Raw genomic sequence first — 16,455 nt, 5'->3', positions numbered from 1 at the left:
AAAGGAAACAGTCACTCAAGTTGAGGAAGCTTTATCCCACTTAGGATAAAGCCAAGAAGGAACATGCCGAGAGACATACTAAACAAACTGACAAAAATTAAATACAAAGAAAAAATATAAAAAGCAACAAGGGAAAAGCAACACATAACATACAAAGGAATTCCCTATAAGGTTATCAGCAGATTTTTTTCAGCAGAATTCTCCAAGCCTGAAGAGAATGGCAAGATATATTTAGTGTGATAATGAAGAAGAATCTAGAACCAAGAATACTCTACTCAGAAAAGATCTCACTCAGATAAAATGGAGAAATCAAAAGCTTTACAAACAAGCAAAAGTTAAAGGATTCAGCATCACCAAACTAGCTTTGCAACAAATGCTAAAAGAGCTCTTCTAGGTTGAAAAGAAAAGGCCACAACCAGAAACAGGTAAATTACAAATGTGGAAACTCACCAGTAAATGCAAACACTAAAGGTAGTAAATAATCTGCACACAAATAGGATATCAAAACTAGCAATTGTGAGGATCATACAAATGCAGGAAATTGAAAATGCATTTGAAATTAAGACCCCAGCAACTTAAAAACAATTTTACATATATATAGAATTCCCTAAGGGAGCCACAAAATTAAAAAGTACAATAGACACACAAATTAAAAAAAAACCAAATGCAACACTAAAGATAGTCAGAAAATCACAAGAGAAAAAAAAGGATAGTAAGAAAAAAGCCCAACATTAACAAATTCAAAATGATTAAGAAAATGGCAATAAGTACATATATATCAATAATTACCTTAAATATAACTGGATTAAATGCTACAACCAAGAGGCATAAACTGGCTAAATGGATAAAAACATGACACCCCTATATGATATCTACAAAAAACCCACTTCAGATTTAGGGACATATACAGACTGAAAGTGAAAGGATGACGGAAGATATTCCATGCAAATAGAAAGCAAAAAAAGGTGGACTAGCAATATGCATATCGGACAAATTAGACTTTAAAATAAAGAATGTTACAATAGACAAGGAAGGATACTACATAATGATCAAGCAATCAATCCAAGAAGAAGCTATTATAATTGTAAATATATATGCATGCAAGATAGGAGCACATTATAAGGCTACTGCTAAAAGACATAAAAGGACAAATTGACAATAACGTAATAGTTGGATAATTTAACAACCCACTTACATCAATGAGCAGATCCAAACAGAAAATAAATGTTAAAAAGATACAGGGCTTAAATTACACATTATATTAGACAGACTTAATTGGAACATACAGAACGTTCTTCTGAAAACAGCAGAATACACACTTTTCTCAAGTGCACATGGAATATTCTCTAGGATAGATAACATCATAGGGCATGGATAAAGCCTTAAGAAATTTAAGAAAATTGAAATCATATCAAGCATTTTTTTCTGACCACAATTCTGTGACACTAGAAATCAACTACAAGAAAATTTAAAAAAAAAAAAAAAACAGCAAAGAAAACAAACACATGAAGGCTAATACGCCATTGAACAACCAATGGATCAGAGTAAATACAAAAATTCCTAAAAACAACTGACACTGAAGACATGATGATCCAAAACATATGTGACACAGCAAAAGCAGTTCTGAGAAGGAAGTTTACAGCAATAAATCTCATCTCAGGAAATAAGATAAGTCCCAAATAAACAACCTAACTTTAGACTTAAAGCAACTAAATAAAGAAAAACAAGCAAAACCAAAGTTAGTAGAAAGTAAACAATCATAGAGATTAGAACAGAAATAATGAGATAGAAATAAACAATAAGAAGACAATGAAACTAAAACTTGGTTCTTTAAAAATATCAACAAAATTGATTAACCTTTAACAAGACTCATCAAGAAAACAAAGGGAGATGGCCAAATAAAATTAGAAATAAAAAAGGAAAAGTTGCAACAGACATCACAGAAATACAAAGCACCATGAGAAACTACTACAAACAACTATATGGCAATAAAATGGACAACCTAGAAGAAATGGACAAATTCTTAGGATGGTATAATCTTCCTAGACTTAACCAGGAAAAAAACAGAAAAGATGAACAGACCAATCACAAGAACTGATATTAAAATTGTGATTTAAAAACTTCCAAAACACAAAAGTTCAGGACAGCTGGCTTCACAGATAAATTCTACCAAACATTTAGAGAAGAGCTATCACCTATCCTTCTGAAACTCTTCCAGAAAATTGCAGAGGAAGGAACACTCTCAAACTCAATCTATAAGGCCACCATCACCATGATACCAAAGCCAGACAAAAATAGCACATACATACACATGCACACACAAATTATAGGCCATTATCATTGATGAACACAGATGCAAAAATTCTCAACAAAATACTTATAAATGGAATCCAACAATACATTAAAATGACCTATACTCTGAAAACTATAAGACGCTTATGAAGGAAATCAAAGATGACACAATTGGAAAAGATACACCGTGTCTTGAATTGGAAGAATCGATATTGTCAAAATGACTCTACTACCCAAGGCAATCTACAAATTCAGTGCAATCCCTATTAAGTTACCAATGGCATTTTTCAAAGATCTAGAATTTTTTAATTTATATGGAAACAGAAAAGACCCTGAATAGCCAAAGGAATCTTGAGAAAGAGAAATGGAGCTGGAAGAATCAGGATCCTGGAATTTAGACTATATTACACAGCTACAGTCATCAAAACATCATGGCATTGCCACAAAAATATGAATATAGATCAGTGGAATAGCATAGAAAGCCCAGAAATAAATCCACCTACCTATAGTCAATTAATCTACGACAAAAGAGACAAGAATATACAACAGTGTAAGGACAATCTCTTCACTAAGTTGTGCTGGGAAAACATGACAGATACATGTAAAAGAATGAAATGAGAACACTTTCTAACACCATACATAAAAATAAACTCAAAATGCATTAAAAACCCAAACAGAATACTAGATACTATAAAACTCTTAGAGGAAAACATAGGCAAGACACTCTTTGACATAAATCACAGCAATATCTTTTCAGTTACACCTCCTAGAGTAATGACAATAGAAACAAAAATAAACAAACAGGAACTAATTAAACTTAAAAGCTTTTGTACAGCAAAGGAAACCATAGAAAAAATGAAAATACAACTCACAGAATGGGAGGAAATATTTGCAAATAAGACAACTTGGCAAGGGATTAATCTCCAGAATATACAAGCATCTTATACAGCTTTATAAAAAAAATCCAGTGAAAAAATGGTCACAAAATCTGAAAAGACATTTTTCCAAATAAAAAATACAGATGGCCAAAAAGCACATGAAAAATGCTCAAAAAATGCTCACTAATTATTAGGGAAGTGCAAATCAAAACTATGATGAGATACCACCTTACACCAGCCAGAATGGACATCATCAAAAAGTCTACGAACAATAAATGCTAGAGATAGTGCAGAGGAAAGGGAACCCATTTACACTGTTTGCAGGAATGTAAATTGGTACAACCAATATAGAGAACAGTATAGAGGTTCCTTAAAAAAAATAACTATTCTATGATCCAGCAACCCCATTCTCAGGCATCTATCCAGAGAAAACCATAATTCAAAAAGATACATGTACCCCAACATTCATTGCAGCACTATTTTCAATAGGAAGACACGGAAGCAACCTAAATATCCATCATTAGAGGAACGGATAAAGATATGTTGCAAATATATAATCGAATATTACTTTTCAATAAAAAGAACTAAATAATGTCATTTGCAGCAACATGGGTAGATCTAGAAATTATCACAGTAAGTGAAGTCAGACTGAGAAAGACGAATATCATACGAGATTCCTAATATGTGGAATATAATAAAAATGTACAAAACAGAAACAGACTCAAAGATTTAGAAACCAAACTCATGGCTACCAAAGGAGAAATGTGGTGGGGGAAGGATAAATTAGGGGTTTGGGATTAATGCATACACACTACTATACATAAAATAGATGAGTAACAAGGACATATTGTATAACAGGGAAATCTACTCAATGTTTTGTAATAACCCAGATAAGAAAAGAATCTGAAAAGCAATGTATGTATGTATATATAATTGATTCACTTTTGCTATACACCTGAATCTAACACAACATTATAAGTCAACTATATTTCAATAAAACTACAAAAAATTCCATTGTAATTTGTACTAAAGTTTTTGAAAGAAGTTTGATTAGACAGATGAATCTTTCATTTAAGCTTCTCCCATCGCTATGAATTTACATGGAAATGATCTTTCTTTTTTCTTCTTAATGCATAGATTGCAGTTACTTACTTATTTCAGCTTAATTTTTTTGCTCACCCACAGCTTATGGAAATTCCCTGGCCAGGGATTGAATCTGACCTACACTGCAGCTGTGGCGATGCTCGATCTTTAACCCATTGTGCCTGGTAGGGAACCAAACCCATGCCTCCACAGAGACCCAATTCATTGCAGTCAGAGACTTAATCCACTGTGCCATGGTGGGAACTCCCAGGAAAATTTTTAATTAAATAAGATAGTAACTCATAGAGAAGATACACTGATACTGGCTATTGTTGACGATGATTATCATTCTCAATGTTTGGAGCTTATTACACATACAAAGAAAAATTAAGAATTATTTGAGAAAAGATGATTATAATGGAAATCATTATTTTGTGGCTACGCTAGCATAACAAATTTAGAATTTTATGATGATGTGTTCAAGAATTAAGTTACATTAAAAATTCATAAATAGATGTTCCTGTCTTGGCTTGGCTCTTAATGAACCTAACTAGTATCCATGAGGTCATGGGTTCAATCCCTGGCCTTGCTCAGTGGGTTAAGGATCCAGTGTTGCCATGAGCTGTGATGTAGGTCACAGATATAGCTCAGATCCTGCATTGCTGTGGCATAGGCCCATGTTACAGCTCTGATTTGACCCCTAGTCCGGGAACCTCCATATGCTGTGGGTGCATACCTAAAAGAAAAAAAATCCATAAATAAATTGAAATGAATTGTGAGAGCTAACATAAATTACAGCTAATATTTCCATTTGTAATATTTAGATGGTCAACACTTTTAAAGCAACATATTTTATGGGGTGAGTGGAAAAAGTATGCAATGGAGTCAGAGTGAAATTTCTACCTCATTAAATGACTCAAGAATACCCAAGATGAAAGAAAAGAAGCTTTGGGAGGCAAGAACTACATCTCATCTGATTTTCAGGAACTTCAACATCAAATTGGCCCAGCATGGACAGCTTATAGATCTTAGGGAGCTTAGAAGGGAGAATCAAGTTGACAGTATATTTGTAAAGCACTACTAATCTTCTTTGGGATCATGTTATAATTTAGTTATTTTGATATAGGAGAGTAAGATATCCTGGAGAAATGTTTTTTATGCACATTTTTACAGAAAGCAATCTGTCCAAGAAACACATGATTTGATGGTGAACACAGTTCTTGCCTTGAAGGTTTGGTTGGAAAGTCAAAGGTAGAACCAAATAAGCTAACAGGTAATTGTGCTCTTACAAGTACCAATGCTGCTACCTACAGGACCTGGCACAAGGGCCTCAGACTGAGAGTGGAAAAGGGGTTCTGATGATCAAGCTATTCACCTTAGGATCAGATTCATCCCCTGGAGTCCCACCACATGGCTGGTGGAGGATATGATAATTGCTTTAAGTAGGGAAAGCTCAGAGTATTCTGGAAGGACAAACCTACTCTTGGAGTCATAAAGAATTTTCAGGAGAAGGTGATGATACCTAAGAACAAAAGCATAAGAAAGTGCTAAAAAATGAAAGTATGAGAATTGGGGTGGAGATTTGGAAGGACATGGGGTCAGATTCAGCAAATATCTTAAGTGGAAAGATCTAGGAGCAAGAGAACACATTAAATCCTCTGTAAGTTTCAGGACGGCACAAGTCTCTAAAAAGAGGCCAATCAGGAGAGGATATTCCTAATTTTGAAAATTCATACTGAGGGAGAAATGCCCCTCCCTCATTTTGATTTTGATTTTCAGGCTCTTCTAGACCAGATGGAGTGGTGGGAGGTCAGCAGAATTCAGCATTCTACATAGCTACAGGCTAAAGAGTGCATTTTGTGCTATGATTTATTATGTCCCAGGTTTGATGGGTGCTTTACAAAATTAAATTTTAACCACATTCTCTGAAGTTTTCAGCTTAGTGTTTTGTTTTCAGAAATTATTTTTTCCCATAAATTGCTTTTTGAGGATAGAACTGAGAAAGAGAATAGAACTCTGTGCTTTTTTGTGTCATTCTCAGGTCTATAAGAAGGGATTCAAAGTCAAATACTAAGAATACTTGTGTAAAAATATGGGGCTTAAATTAAATACATCAAATCCATGGCAGTTCCCGGGCTAGGAGCCTATGCCACAGCCACAGCCACATGGGATCCAAGCCGCATTTGCAACCTACACCATAGCTTATGGCAATGCCGGATCATCAACCCACTGAGCGAAGCCAGGGATTGAACCCACATCCTACGGAGTCTAGTCAGATTCATTTCTTTTGTGCCGTAAAGCTAACTCCTGCAGCACTTGTTAACTCCTGCAGCACTTGTTCTTGGGAAGGAAAACAGAACAGAGGGAGAATCAGTTTCCTGTATCTCCATAATTTTAAAAATCAGGGAAAAAATGAGAAAATATTAGCAATTAATAACTTGGGTCATGAGAAACCAGGTTCATTATATTATTTACTGTCTTCTCTTTCTCTTTTTATAATAATCTCTTCTGTTAAAATGCCATTGGTATTTTGATAGAGAATGCATTGAACCTATAGATTGCCTTGGGTCGTAAGGTCATTTTAACAATATTAATTCTATTATATGATCCAGCAATTCCACTCCGGAAAAAATAAAACTCTAATTTGAAAGGCTACATGCACCCCAATGTTCATAGTAGTATTATTTACAACAACCAGGGTATGGAAGAAACCAACATTTCCATCAACAGATAAATGGGTAAAGAAGATGTGGTACATATATACAACGGAATACTACTCAGTTATAAGAATGAAATTTTGCCATTTGCAGCAACATGGATGGATTTGGAGCATTTTATGCTATATAACATGTCAGACAGAGAAAGAGAAATACTGTATATCACTTATATGTGGAACCTAAAAAACTGCAACAAACCAGTGAATAAAATAAAAAAGCAACAGACTCACAGATATAGAGAACAAACTAGTGGTTACCAGCAGGAAGAGGGAGGGGGGAAGGGCAATGCAGGGTCAGGGGACTAAAAAAAGGGTTATTATGGAATTATCTGGAGTCATGTGAAACTTTAGAAAATTATAAAGCGCCGTAGAATTTAAAGAATCTTTCATTCAATAAATAAATAAACTTTTAGGGATGATAATAATAACAATAATAACCTGGTGCCTCTTAGTTGATGTTTGGCTCTTCAGGGGCCCAATATACAATCTCTGCTACTTGCACATCCCCAAACTTCATTTCAGCTGAAGAAGCAAAAATTAACCTCTCTTCTTTTCACTAATTTCATATACATGTCTTTTTAAGGAGGGTTGATTTCTAATGTGATCATTTTAATAAGTTAATGAATGTATAGTCAAACCAAAAGAGATGAAGCAATATGCCCTTTTAAAAATCATCTATAAAATAGATGGTGAAAATATTTTTAAAATAAAATGATGTAATAGCTAGTTAAGATTATTACATAGTTGATATTTTAGATCCTACGAAAGTTCAGAGGCTGGATATAGAATTCTAAAAAGAAAGAAAATAGCAAGAAGGAAGTTAGTTTGCATCTTATTATTAATTAGATGTCAGTGTTTTTAAGTTTTCAGTATGATCAAATTTAGTCAGAGTCAGGATGTTTACCTCAGAAGTTGCTAAGCTCATATTGAACCTTGCATATTGGCTGAATTTTCTACAAAGTTCAGTACTTTTGAAAGAAACGTGTTATCTCAAAACCTCAAGATAACATGGACATCAGTGATTGATGGGTACACAATATTAGAAACACTAATTCATAGAGAAGTTCTTTATTGTTGAGTGCCTGATTACCTTTCTCTACAGTTATTTCCAATTTCTCTGTAGAGAAAGGGCACCAAAAACCTTTCCTCATGTCTCCTAACACAGAGGTGTTCCACTTCTCCCTACCCCAATATTTTCATCTTTGTAAATCTTGTAGATAGAAGTATTAATAATAACTTAATTGAATCAAAGTTTTTTGCCAGGTATTGTGCTAATAACTTTTAATGTCATTTAATCACCTCAACAACACTATTATTAGCTTCATATATGAGAGGAGAAAGGTTTAGAGAAATTCAGAGAATTACCTGCAGTTGCACAGCTACTAAGTTGTAGAACTGAGATCCAAATCCATGCAGTTGAGCCTTTAGAGTCCAAGCTTTCAACCACTTTATTGGACCTTTTCCTAGTATTGCTTTTAAGCCACCTTTATTTGACTATCAGTGAGATTGCACATCTATTTATAAAGAATACTGTCTCTTCAATCCTTTGAAGGAGAGGCTGTTTGACATATTGACTGAAAACATGGAACTTGACATTGAACCTCCTGGATGCAAATCTAGCTTTACCACTTACTAACCACAATATGAACAAATTGGTCTCTAAAATGAGGATAATAATATGCCTATTTATGAAGGTTGTGGTGAAGAGTAGATGTAATAATTTATCAAATGCTTAGCTGAGTACTTGGTACATTGTAAAAAAGTAACAAGTAAGAAAGTTGTCTAATAATATATCATTGTTTTAAATTGTTAGAAAGGATAACACACTAAGAGGCTAAGAGGCTGGGACAATAAAAGCAATTTCTGTTTGGGCCGGAAAATAGAACTAAGACTTTTTAAATTCTCTACAATCCATTTGCCTATTCTTTTTTTAAAATTACTTAGTGAATTTTATTACATTTATAGGTGTACAATGATATTCACACACAACCTTTTAATAACATCATAGTCACCTAAGAGCTACCTGATTGTACCCGATAATCTTGGGATTGGACCAGAAAGACATTGATTCAATGAGTTATTTGGTGTTTATTGATTTCAAACCCTGTGCTAGACATTGTGAGAGGCAGAACTGTGTCTGTCAGCTGTGATCACTAATCTCAACCCTAGATGATAGTGACTGAATATTTCTATTATCTAAATTGACCAAGTAGTTTAATATGTTAACTATTACATAGTTTTATACTATCCCTTAGAAAACTTGTGTGAGTTCACTCAGATTTCTTTTAGAGATTCACAAAATGATACATTTTTCTTTTTCCTCAGGGCTCATCAACATACCTGCAGTGGCTCTTGGAATATTCTCTGGGGGGATAGTTATGAAAAAATTCAAAATTGGTGTGTGTGGAGCCTCAAAACTCTATTTGGGATCATCTGTCCTTGGGTACCTCCTATTCCTTTCTCTGTTTGCACTGGGCTGTGAAAATTCTGATGTTGCAGGACTAACTGTCACCTACCAAGGGTATGTTCACTCAAGTAATCTGAGGAGATTGCCTTGTTTAAGCAAATCAATTTTGGTAGAGTTTTGAAATAAACTAATTTAACTGTAAAGCAACATAACTATGAAAATTATTATTTTATTGTAGAACAGTGGACAATGCTTATGACATAGAAGCTGTTATTGTCACCAAATTCTGTCATCTCCCTTGAATTTGAGTATGTTAGAGAAATATTTTTATTTTTATTTTATTTTATTTTTTTTGTCTTTTTGCCATTTCTTCAGCCACTCCTGCGGCATATGGAGGTTCCCTGGCTAGGGGTTGAATCAGAGCTGTAGCCACCAGCCTACGTCACAGCCACAGAAACGCGGGGATCAGAGCTATGTCTGCAATCTGCACCACAGCTCATGGAAACGCTGGATCCCTAAACCACTGAGCAAGGCCAGGGATCGAACCCACAACCTCATGGTTCCTAGTCGGATTCCTTAACAACTGAGCCATGACGGGAACTCCGAGAAATACTTTTAAAATGCTAAATCCACATCTTACTTTATGGGAGAGCAAGCTGATAGTGGAAAATAAAGACCTTGAATTTTACTTCTACCCATTCTTGGTGAAGTGACAGTGTGTGGGTTGTTTAATCTAATCCAACCTCAATTTTCCTATGTTAAAAATAGGAATAACTGTCTTTTAAGGTTTTCTAAGGCATATGTAAGATAAGATACATGAAAATGATTGGTAGTTACTGGCACAGAATAGATGTGCCACACATGGAAACAACTGGATACTTTAGTTTGATATATGTATAACCAAAATGGTCTCTATGCTACACTCTCCAGTCTATGCTACTCAAATCAAAGGAAAGTCCTAGAGAGAATGGCCATCACTCAACCCAGTGACCCACATGCCATATCTCTTTAGCTCTTTGCAGCTGATCGCAAGAATATTTACTGATGCTTTCAGACCTATGCCATGCTGTATGAGATGGATGATTAGATTTTTTAGTTTTCAGTCTAAAGGCTGTATCTTATAGAAATTACTTTGCTTTTCCCCTTCAAGAGCCCTGTATCCCTCTACCTCTGAATATGATTTCCCAAAGGCAGCTCTCTTCATCCTTCTGCCTATCTCTACATCATTTGTTAAAAAAAACTATTGAGCTGCTACCGGTTGCCAGGCCAACCTCCATGATAGTATCTGCCTAACTGCCTGTGGCCCAAACTCCTAACATTACATTCTATTTCCTAATGGTTCAGCTGCGTCTTGCTCACTGCTTGCTCTGCAGCTTCCTTCCATGCTTATCTGTCTTGTATTCATGTTCTATTACTTTCATTAACCTGGTTTCTCCTGCTGTTAAGTGAACATCAATTATACCTTTTGCCATCTAAAATATCCAGGAAAATTAGTGAATGCACAATTAATATACCATTGTTTCTGGGAGTTATCACAGCAATATTAGACTTAAAGGGGGTTGGTAACATTACCTTGGTAACAGTGAGAAATGTAGATTAAGAATGTTAAGCTGTAAACAGCAATTTCAAGAGAGAGTACAAGTTTGAGCCATCTTTCACTATCCACATGGTAGATGGACAGTGATAAAGTACTTTATATTTTGCAATTTTGAAAATAACCTTAGCTTTTATTATCTCATTTCTATTTTCAGATGCCTTTATGAGGTATGTTTTGTCATCTTTGTTTAAGTGGAACTGAGTTTAGAAAAGTCAATTAGCTTCCTCAAAGTATAATAATATTCTTCTATGGCATTATGCCGTCTGTAAGCCAAAAGCAAATATATAAATGAACAGAAAAAATATTGAGATTTACATGAAAAGTATACTCAGTAACAAGAGCAATATTTTAAATAAAAAATGATATATTCATTGAGTACTAGCCCTTAAAAGCAGTCACCTTGAAAGCCTATCATTGCAGTAATGCTATCATTGTTTTAAACTCCTCTTTTGAAATTGCCTTCCATATTTTTTAGAATATTCTCAACAATGGCAAAGATTCAACTTTTAAAAGTAGCTTTGTCATTGGAAACAAAGAAATGAGAATAAACATTCTGGGAGTTCCCGTCATGGCTCAGTGGTTAATGAACCCAACTAGCATCCATGAGGTTGCAGATTCAAACCCTGGCCTCACTCAGTGTGTTAAGGATCTGGTGTTGCCCTGAGCTGTGGTGTAGATCACAGACGCAGCTCCAATCCAGTGTTGCTTTGGCTCTGGCATAGGCTGGCAACTACAGCTCCGATTCAACCTCTAACCTGGGAACCTCCATATGCTGCCAGTGCGGCCCCTAAAGACAAAAAAAAAAAAAAGAGAGAGAATAAACATTCTGACATATTTGTTCAAACTCATAATTAAAATTTTAAATAACAACTCCACCATAAACACATCCTTCATAAAACATATGTGCAATGAATTTCTTCAACATTGTCCTAAGGAATAATTTTAACCTACCTTCAGTAATATAAATGTATTAGATTTATAAAATACAACATGCTTTCTAGGGGTTACCCAGAGTTTCTTTGTCTGTCAAGGCAGTTATGACTCTGGACATTCAACAGGAACACTATAGATGAGTTTGAGATATAGTAATGGAAGAAACTTTTCTTCTACAGTGATGATAATAAGTCTGATGCAAGATAAGAATTTAGAATCCAGAGACCTGAAAGGGTTCTAATTTTGGGTTTGTCACTACTAAACATTGTGAATTTGAGCAAATCATCTACCTACTTTCGACCTGACTTTCCTGGTCTGATCAATGATAAGTTGGCCTAGATCACCCCCCACAATTCTTTCAGCTTTAACTTTCTATGTTCTCAGTCCTACAGTATCCATAGTGGCCTAATTCTGGGCTTTCACAGACATGTATTTATACTTTGAGACACTATGAAAGTCTCAGTTAAAAATGAATGCCTTAGGGAAGAGAATAAGATGAAGTAGTCCTAGATGATTTCCCAGGATGCCTAGCTAAATATGCTTTCATTCTAGAAGACTTCTCAGAGGTCTTTTGTTTTCACATTTGAGGTGATCAAAACCATAGCAGTTCTATGAGGTGAAATATTATAGTAAGAGTGATGTCATAAGTTACTTTTCAAGTTTACTTTTCTACCTTGTTAGCCATTTTCCTATATCTTTGCATAGAAATATATTGGAAGATTCTAGAGTCAGCAGATGTTAGTAAAAGCCATCAGCCAAGAACTGGATATCACGTGGAGTGGTAAACCTCTAAAGATAACTTGCAAGAAATAGCTAAGAGTGGATTCACATTTAATGATCATAAGCTGGCATTTCTGATCATTCTGATGACAACTGTATCCCTCCAAAACAAACTTTGCTGGCAGTGCCATTTATATTGCTCAAGAACTTGATTTTTGAAGATATGAGGGTGCTGCCTACTAAGAGGTAATATTTTATACCATTACATTTCTTTTCAGAACCAAACCTGTCTCTTATCATGAACGAGCTCTCTTTTCAGATTGCAACTCAAGATGCAAATGTTCAGAGACAAAATGGGAACCAATGTGTGGTGAAAATGGAATCACATATGTAACAGCTTGTCTTGCTGGTTGTCAAACATCCACTGGGAGTGGAAAGACCACTGTAAGAACTCCTTTCTAAAGTGTCTACTCATGGGGCCTGTGACAATGCATAACTGTACAACTCTATAAGGCTCAGGTACCAACTCAGGGGTGAACTATACTAGTAGAACCCTGGATCTTATTCTGCCCTTGTTCTTTTTTTTGTGGAAATAGGAAATATAAGCATCACTAGTAGAACTACAGTTGTTGGAGTAATGAGAATAAGAAGTAAAATAACCAAATGGGCTGGAGGAACATTGTAATTATGTTATTTAGTTCTCTTACTTTGTTTATAAGGACTATTAGCCTCAAATAAAAAAGTCTCAGTTATAAGATCATAATAACATTTGCACTGGGATCCATCTCTCCTGATCCCATGACTCTGGTCCTTGGAATTTTCAGGAAGAGGACAAATAGAGGCCAGTGTTAGGACGTCTAGACACAGGGATCAGGATTCTGGTTGTGAGGAGACTGATGTTTCTGGAACATCTCTGTCTGAAATATCAAGCCAATTCATGTAATGATGAAAAAAGCAGGTGGCTGGAATGAAGGATTCCTATAAGTTATAAGAGGAAGATAAGGTTGTAAATAGAGGTAGGAAAACAATGGTGAAGGATATTATGTACTCCAGTCATTAGCAGACTTTTCCCTCTGATCGCATATTTGCATTCTAATCCCAAATATAGACTTTACCTTATATTTACTATGGCACAGTAGTCAGATGGCTTTTTATTTGTGGCTGATAAAATCTGCCTGAATTTTAGCTCTGGAGGACTGAAAATTAAACCACACATATATTTACAAATTCTTATCAACTAGATAAGAATGCTTAGGCAAACACTTTTGTAGACACAGATCAATGCTTGTTAATTTTGTCTCTCTGTTGTTATTTTGACTTTTTTTTTTTTGGTCTTTTTGCCTTTTCTAGGGCCGCTCCCACGGCATATGGAGGTTCCCAGGATAGGGGTCAAATTGGATCTGTAGCAGCTGGCCTACGCCAGAGCCACAGCAATGCAGGATCCAAGCCCTCTCTGCGACCTACACCACAGCTCACAGCAATGCCAGATCCTTAACCCACTGAGTGAGGCCAGGGATCGAACCCGCAACCTCATGGTTCCTAGTCGGATCTGTTAACCACTGGGTCACGATGGGAACTACTATTTTGACATTTTATCTAAAGCAAAAAGGATTGGTCTTTAGCAACAGTGAATAAGAGTACCCTGTCAACTGAAATCTGAGTTTTCACTTCCATCCCCTTTCTTCCTTCTTTCCATTCTCCCCCCTCCTCCCCCTGCCCCGCTACCACCCCAGCAAACTTTGGCCACTACTCTTTGGCCCAAATTGTTTGAAGTTTTTTCTTAACCAAAGCTTCCATTTATTAAAAACATTGCATGCCAAGGGCTAAGGAAGGTGCTTTAAAAATAAAATTGTATTTAAACATCATGATCCTCAAGTGATGGGTATTATTTCACTTATTTTTTTCATGTGAGAACTGAAGCACTGAGATTCAAGGAAACTGCCTAAACTTATGTATCTAATGAGAAACATCAAGATTCAACCTTTTTTACCTGAAAGTTAAAAACAAAAAACAAAAACCTGTATGTCTACTCTTCTCTTGAAAGGAAATGTCACTTTTGTTTCATTTTTTTAAATTTCACTCTTCCATAATAAAAATGACAACTCATATGTACACATTCATACAAGGAATTTATAGAAACTGATGAGATATCATGAAAGTTGCCTCTCTATCCAAGATTAGTTGAGTTATACTCAAGAGGTACAATTTTTCCTCTCATATAAATTCTGTCCTATCTTTATACTGTATCCATTTAGTTAACAAATTTTTACTCAGTGCCTACAATAAGGGGCTATTTTTAGGCCTAGATGTACAAAGAGTTTCTTCCAGAGGTTACATTTTACTGTGGATAGGTAATTTAAAATTAAATGATTATATGATATTCCAATAAGTAAGCACCATGAGGAAAACATAAGTTAGAATAAAAGTGGGGTGAGATGGAGGTATTATTTTGAATGGGCGGTCAATGAAACCTCCCTTTAATAAACAATCTGAGCCGAGACCTGAATGTATACCAGCCATGTAACTCTCTAGATGAACTTTCCAGCAAAGAGGAGGGCCATGAGGTCTAGATAAACTCACCATGTTTGAGGGTTGGCAAGGGCCCCATAGGAACCCATGTGTGTGGCTGAAGTAGAGGGAGAAGGAAGATCCTTGAGCAATGAGATCAGGGTGAAATTCAGCCGTGTCATGGGTAGTATGGAAACCATTATAAGGACTTGGGGTTTTATCTAAGTACAATGAGAAGCCATTGAAAGGTTGAGAATAGTGGTGCCAACTACTGCCATGTTTAAAATCCCACATTGGTTATTGTGGAAAACAGACTATAGCTGAGTAAGAGCAGAAAGAGGTGTGAGCATGAAGAATAATGATTATCACAATAATCAAAGCAAGAAAAAAAAACAGTGGCTTAGATGTAGAAGTGGTAGAGAAGATAAGATACTATTAGACTTGTTAGGATTTGCTTGGAGATTGTTCTATAGGATCAGTAGTTGGTAGACTAAATGCTCTTTGGATAATGAAATGTCTCTCTAGATTTCACTCTGCTTGATATAATGTAACTTGGAAAAAAATAAAACTTTCCCCATTGTTTATGTAATAAATATATGCTACAAAGTCTTTTACAATAAATATTTATTTTTTAATTTAATATGACACCTCAGTAATTGGATTTTTCCATATTGTATTACAGATATTTTACAACTGCACCTGTGTGGGAGCTGCAGCCTCAAAATCAGGAAATTCCTCAGGCATGGTGGGAAGATGTCAGAAAGATAATGGATGTCCTAGAATGTTTCTGTATTTTCTTATCATTTCAGTCATCACGTCCTATACTTTGTCTCTAGGTGGCATACCTGGATACATATTGCTTCTGAGGTAGACACTGATTCTCTCTGCCCCAATTTTAATATAAGACTTACTGTAGTCATCTAGAGCAGTGATTTCAAATTCTACTATGTGGAGTTTTTATAATTCTTTATAGTTCTCTCAGGAAAAATGTCCCACATTCTTGCTCCAATTTTATGTTTTACCACTTCAGGTTTTTATACAAAAATGTAGTTGAATACAGCATATGAGAAGATACTCAGTGTTAATAATCACTTTGTTAGGGAAGTTCAAATCAAAACCACAATGAGATGCCACTTTACACCCACTGGGATGTCTATCATCAAAAACAAAACCAAAAACTAATTAGTGTTGGTGAGGACTAGAGAAATTGGAACCCTTGTACATTGTGGGTGTGAATGTAAAATGGTACAGCCACAGTGGAAAACAGCTTGGCAGTTCTTCAGTAAGTTAAACACAGAATTACCACATGATGCAGGAATTC

The 16,455-nt window shown here is 35.4% G+C and overlaps 1 protein-coding gene across 3 annotated transcripts in view; it reads left to right on the top strand.

The window, feature by feature from the left end:
• SLCO1C1 (solute carrier organic anion transporter family member 1C1) overlaps nt 1–16,455 on the top strand; it is a 78,142-nt gene that overhangs the window by 46,321 nt on the left and 15,366 nt on the right. For 2 of the 3 annotated variants that reach the window (XM_047787448.1, XM_047787450.1), the window contains 3 exons: nt 9,295–9,490; nt 12,905–13,070; nt 15,817–16,001. In XM_047787448.1, the coding sequence (XP_047643404.1) occupies nt 9,295–9,490; nt 12,905–13,070; nt 15,817–16,001 (547 nt within the window). The remainder of the gene's footprint in view (nt 1–9,294; nt 9,491–12,904; nt 13,071–15,816; nt 16,002–16,455) is intronic. The other variant, XM_047787449.1, reaches the window with a different exon arrangement.

The sequence above is a fragment of the Phacochoerus africanus genome, chromosome 7 (assembly GCF_016906955.1).
Source record: "Phacochoerus africanus isolate WHEZ1 chromosome 7, ROS_Pafr_v1, whole genome shotgun sequence".
Lineage (NCBI taxonomy): Eukaryota > Metazoa > Chordata > Mammalia > Artiodactyla > Suidae > Phacochoerus > Phacochoerus africanus.
This window is presented reverse-complemented; position numbering and strand designations above follow the sequence as displayed.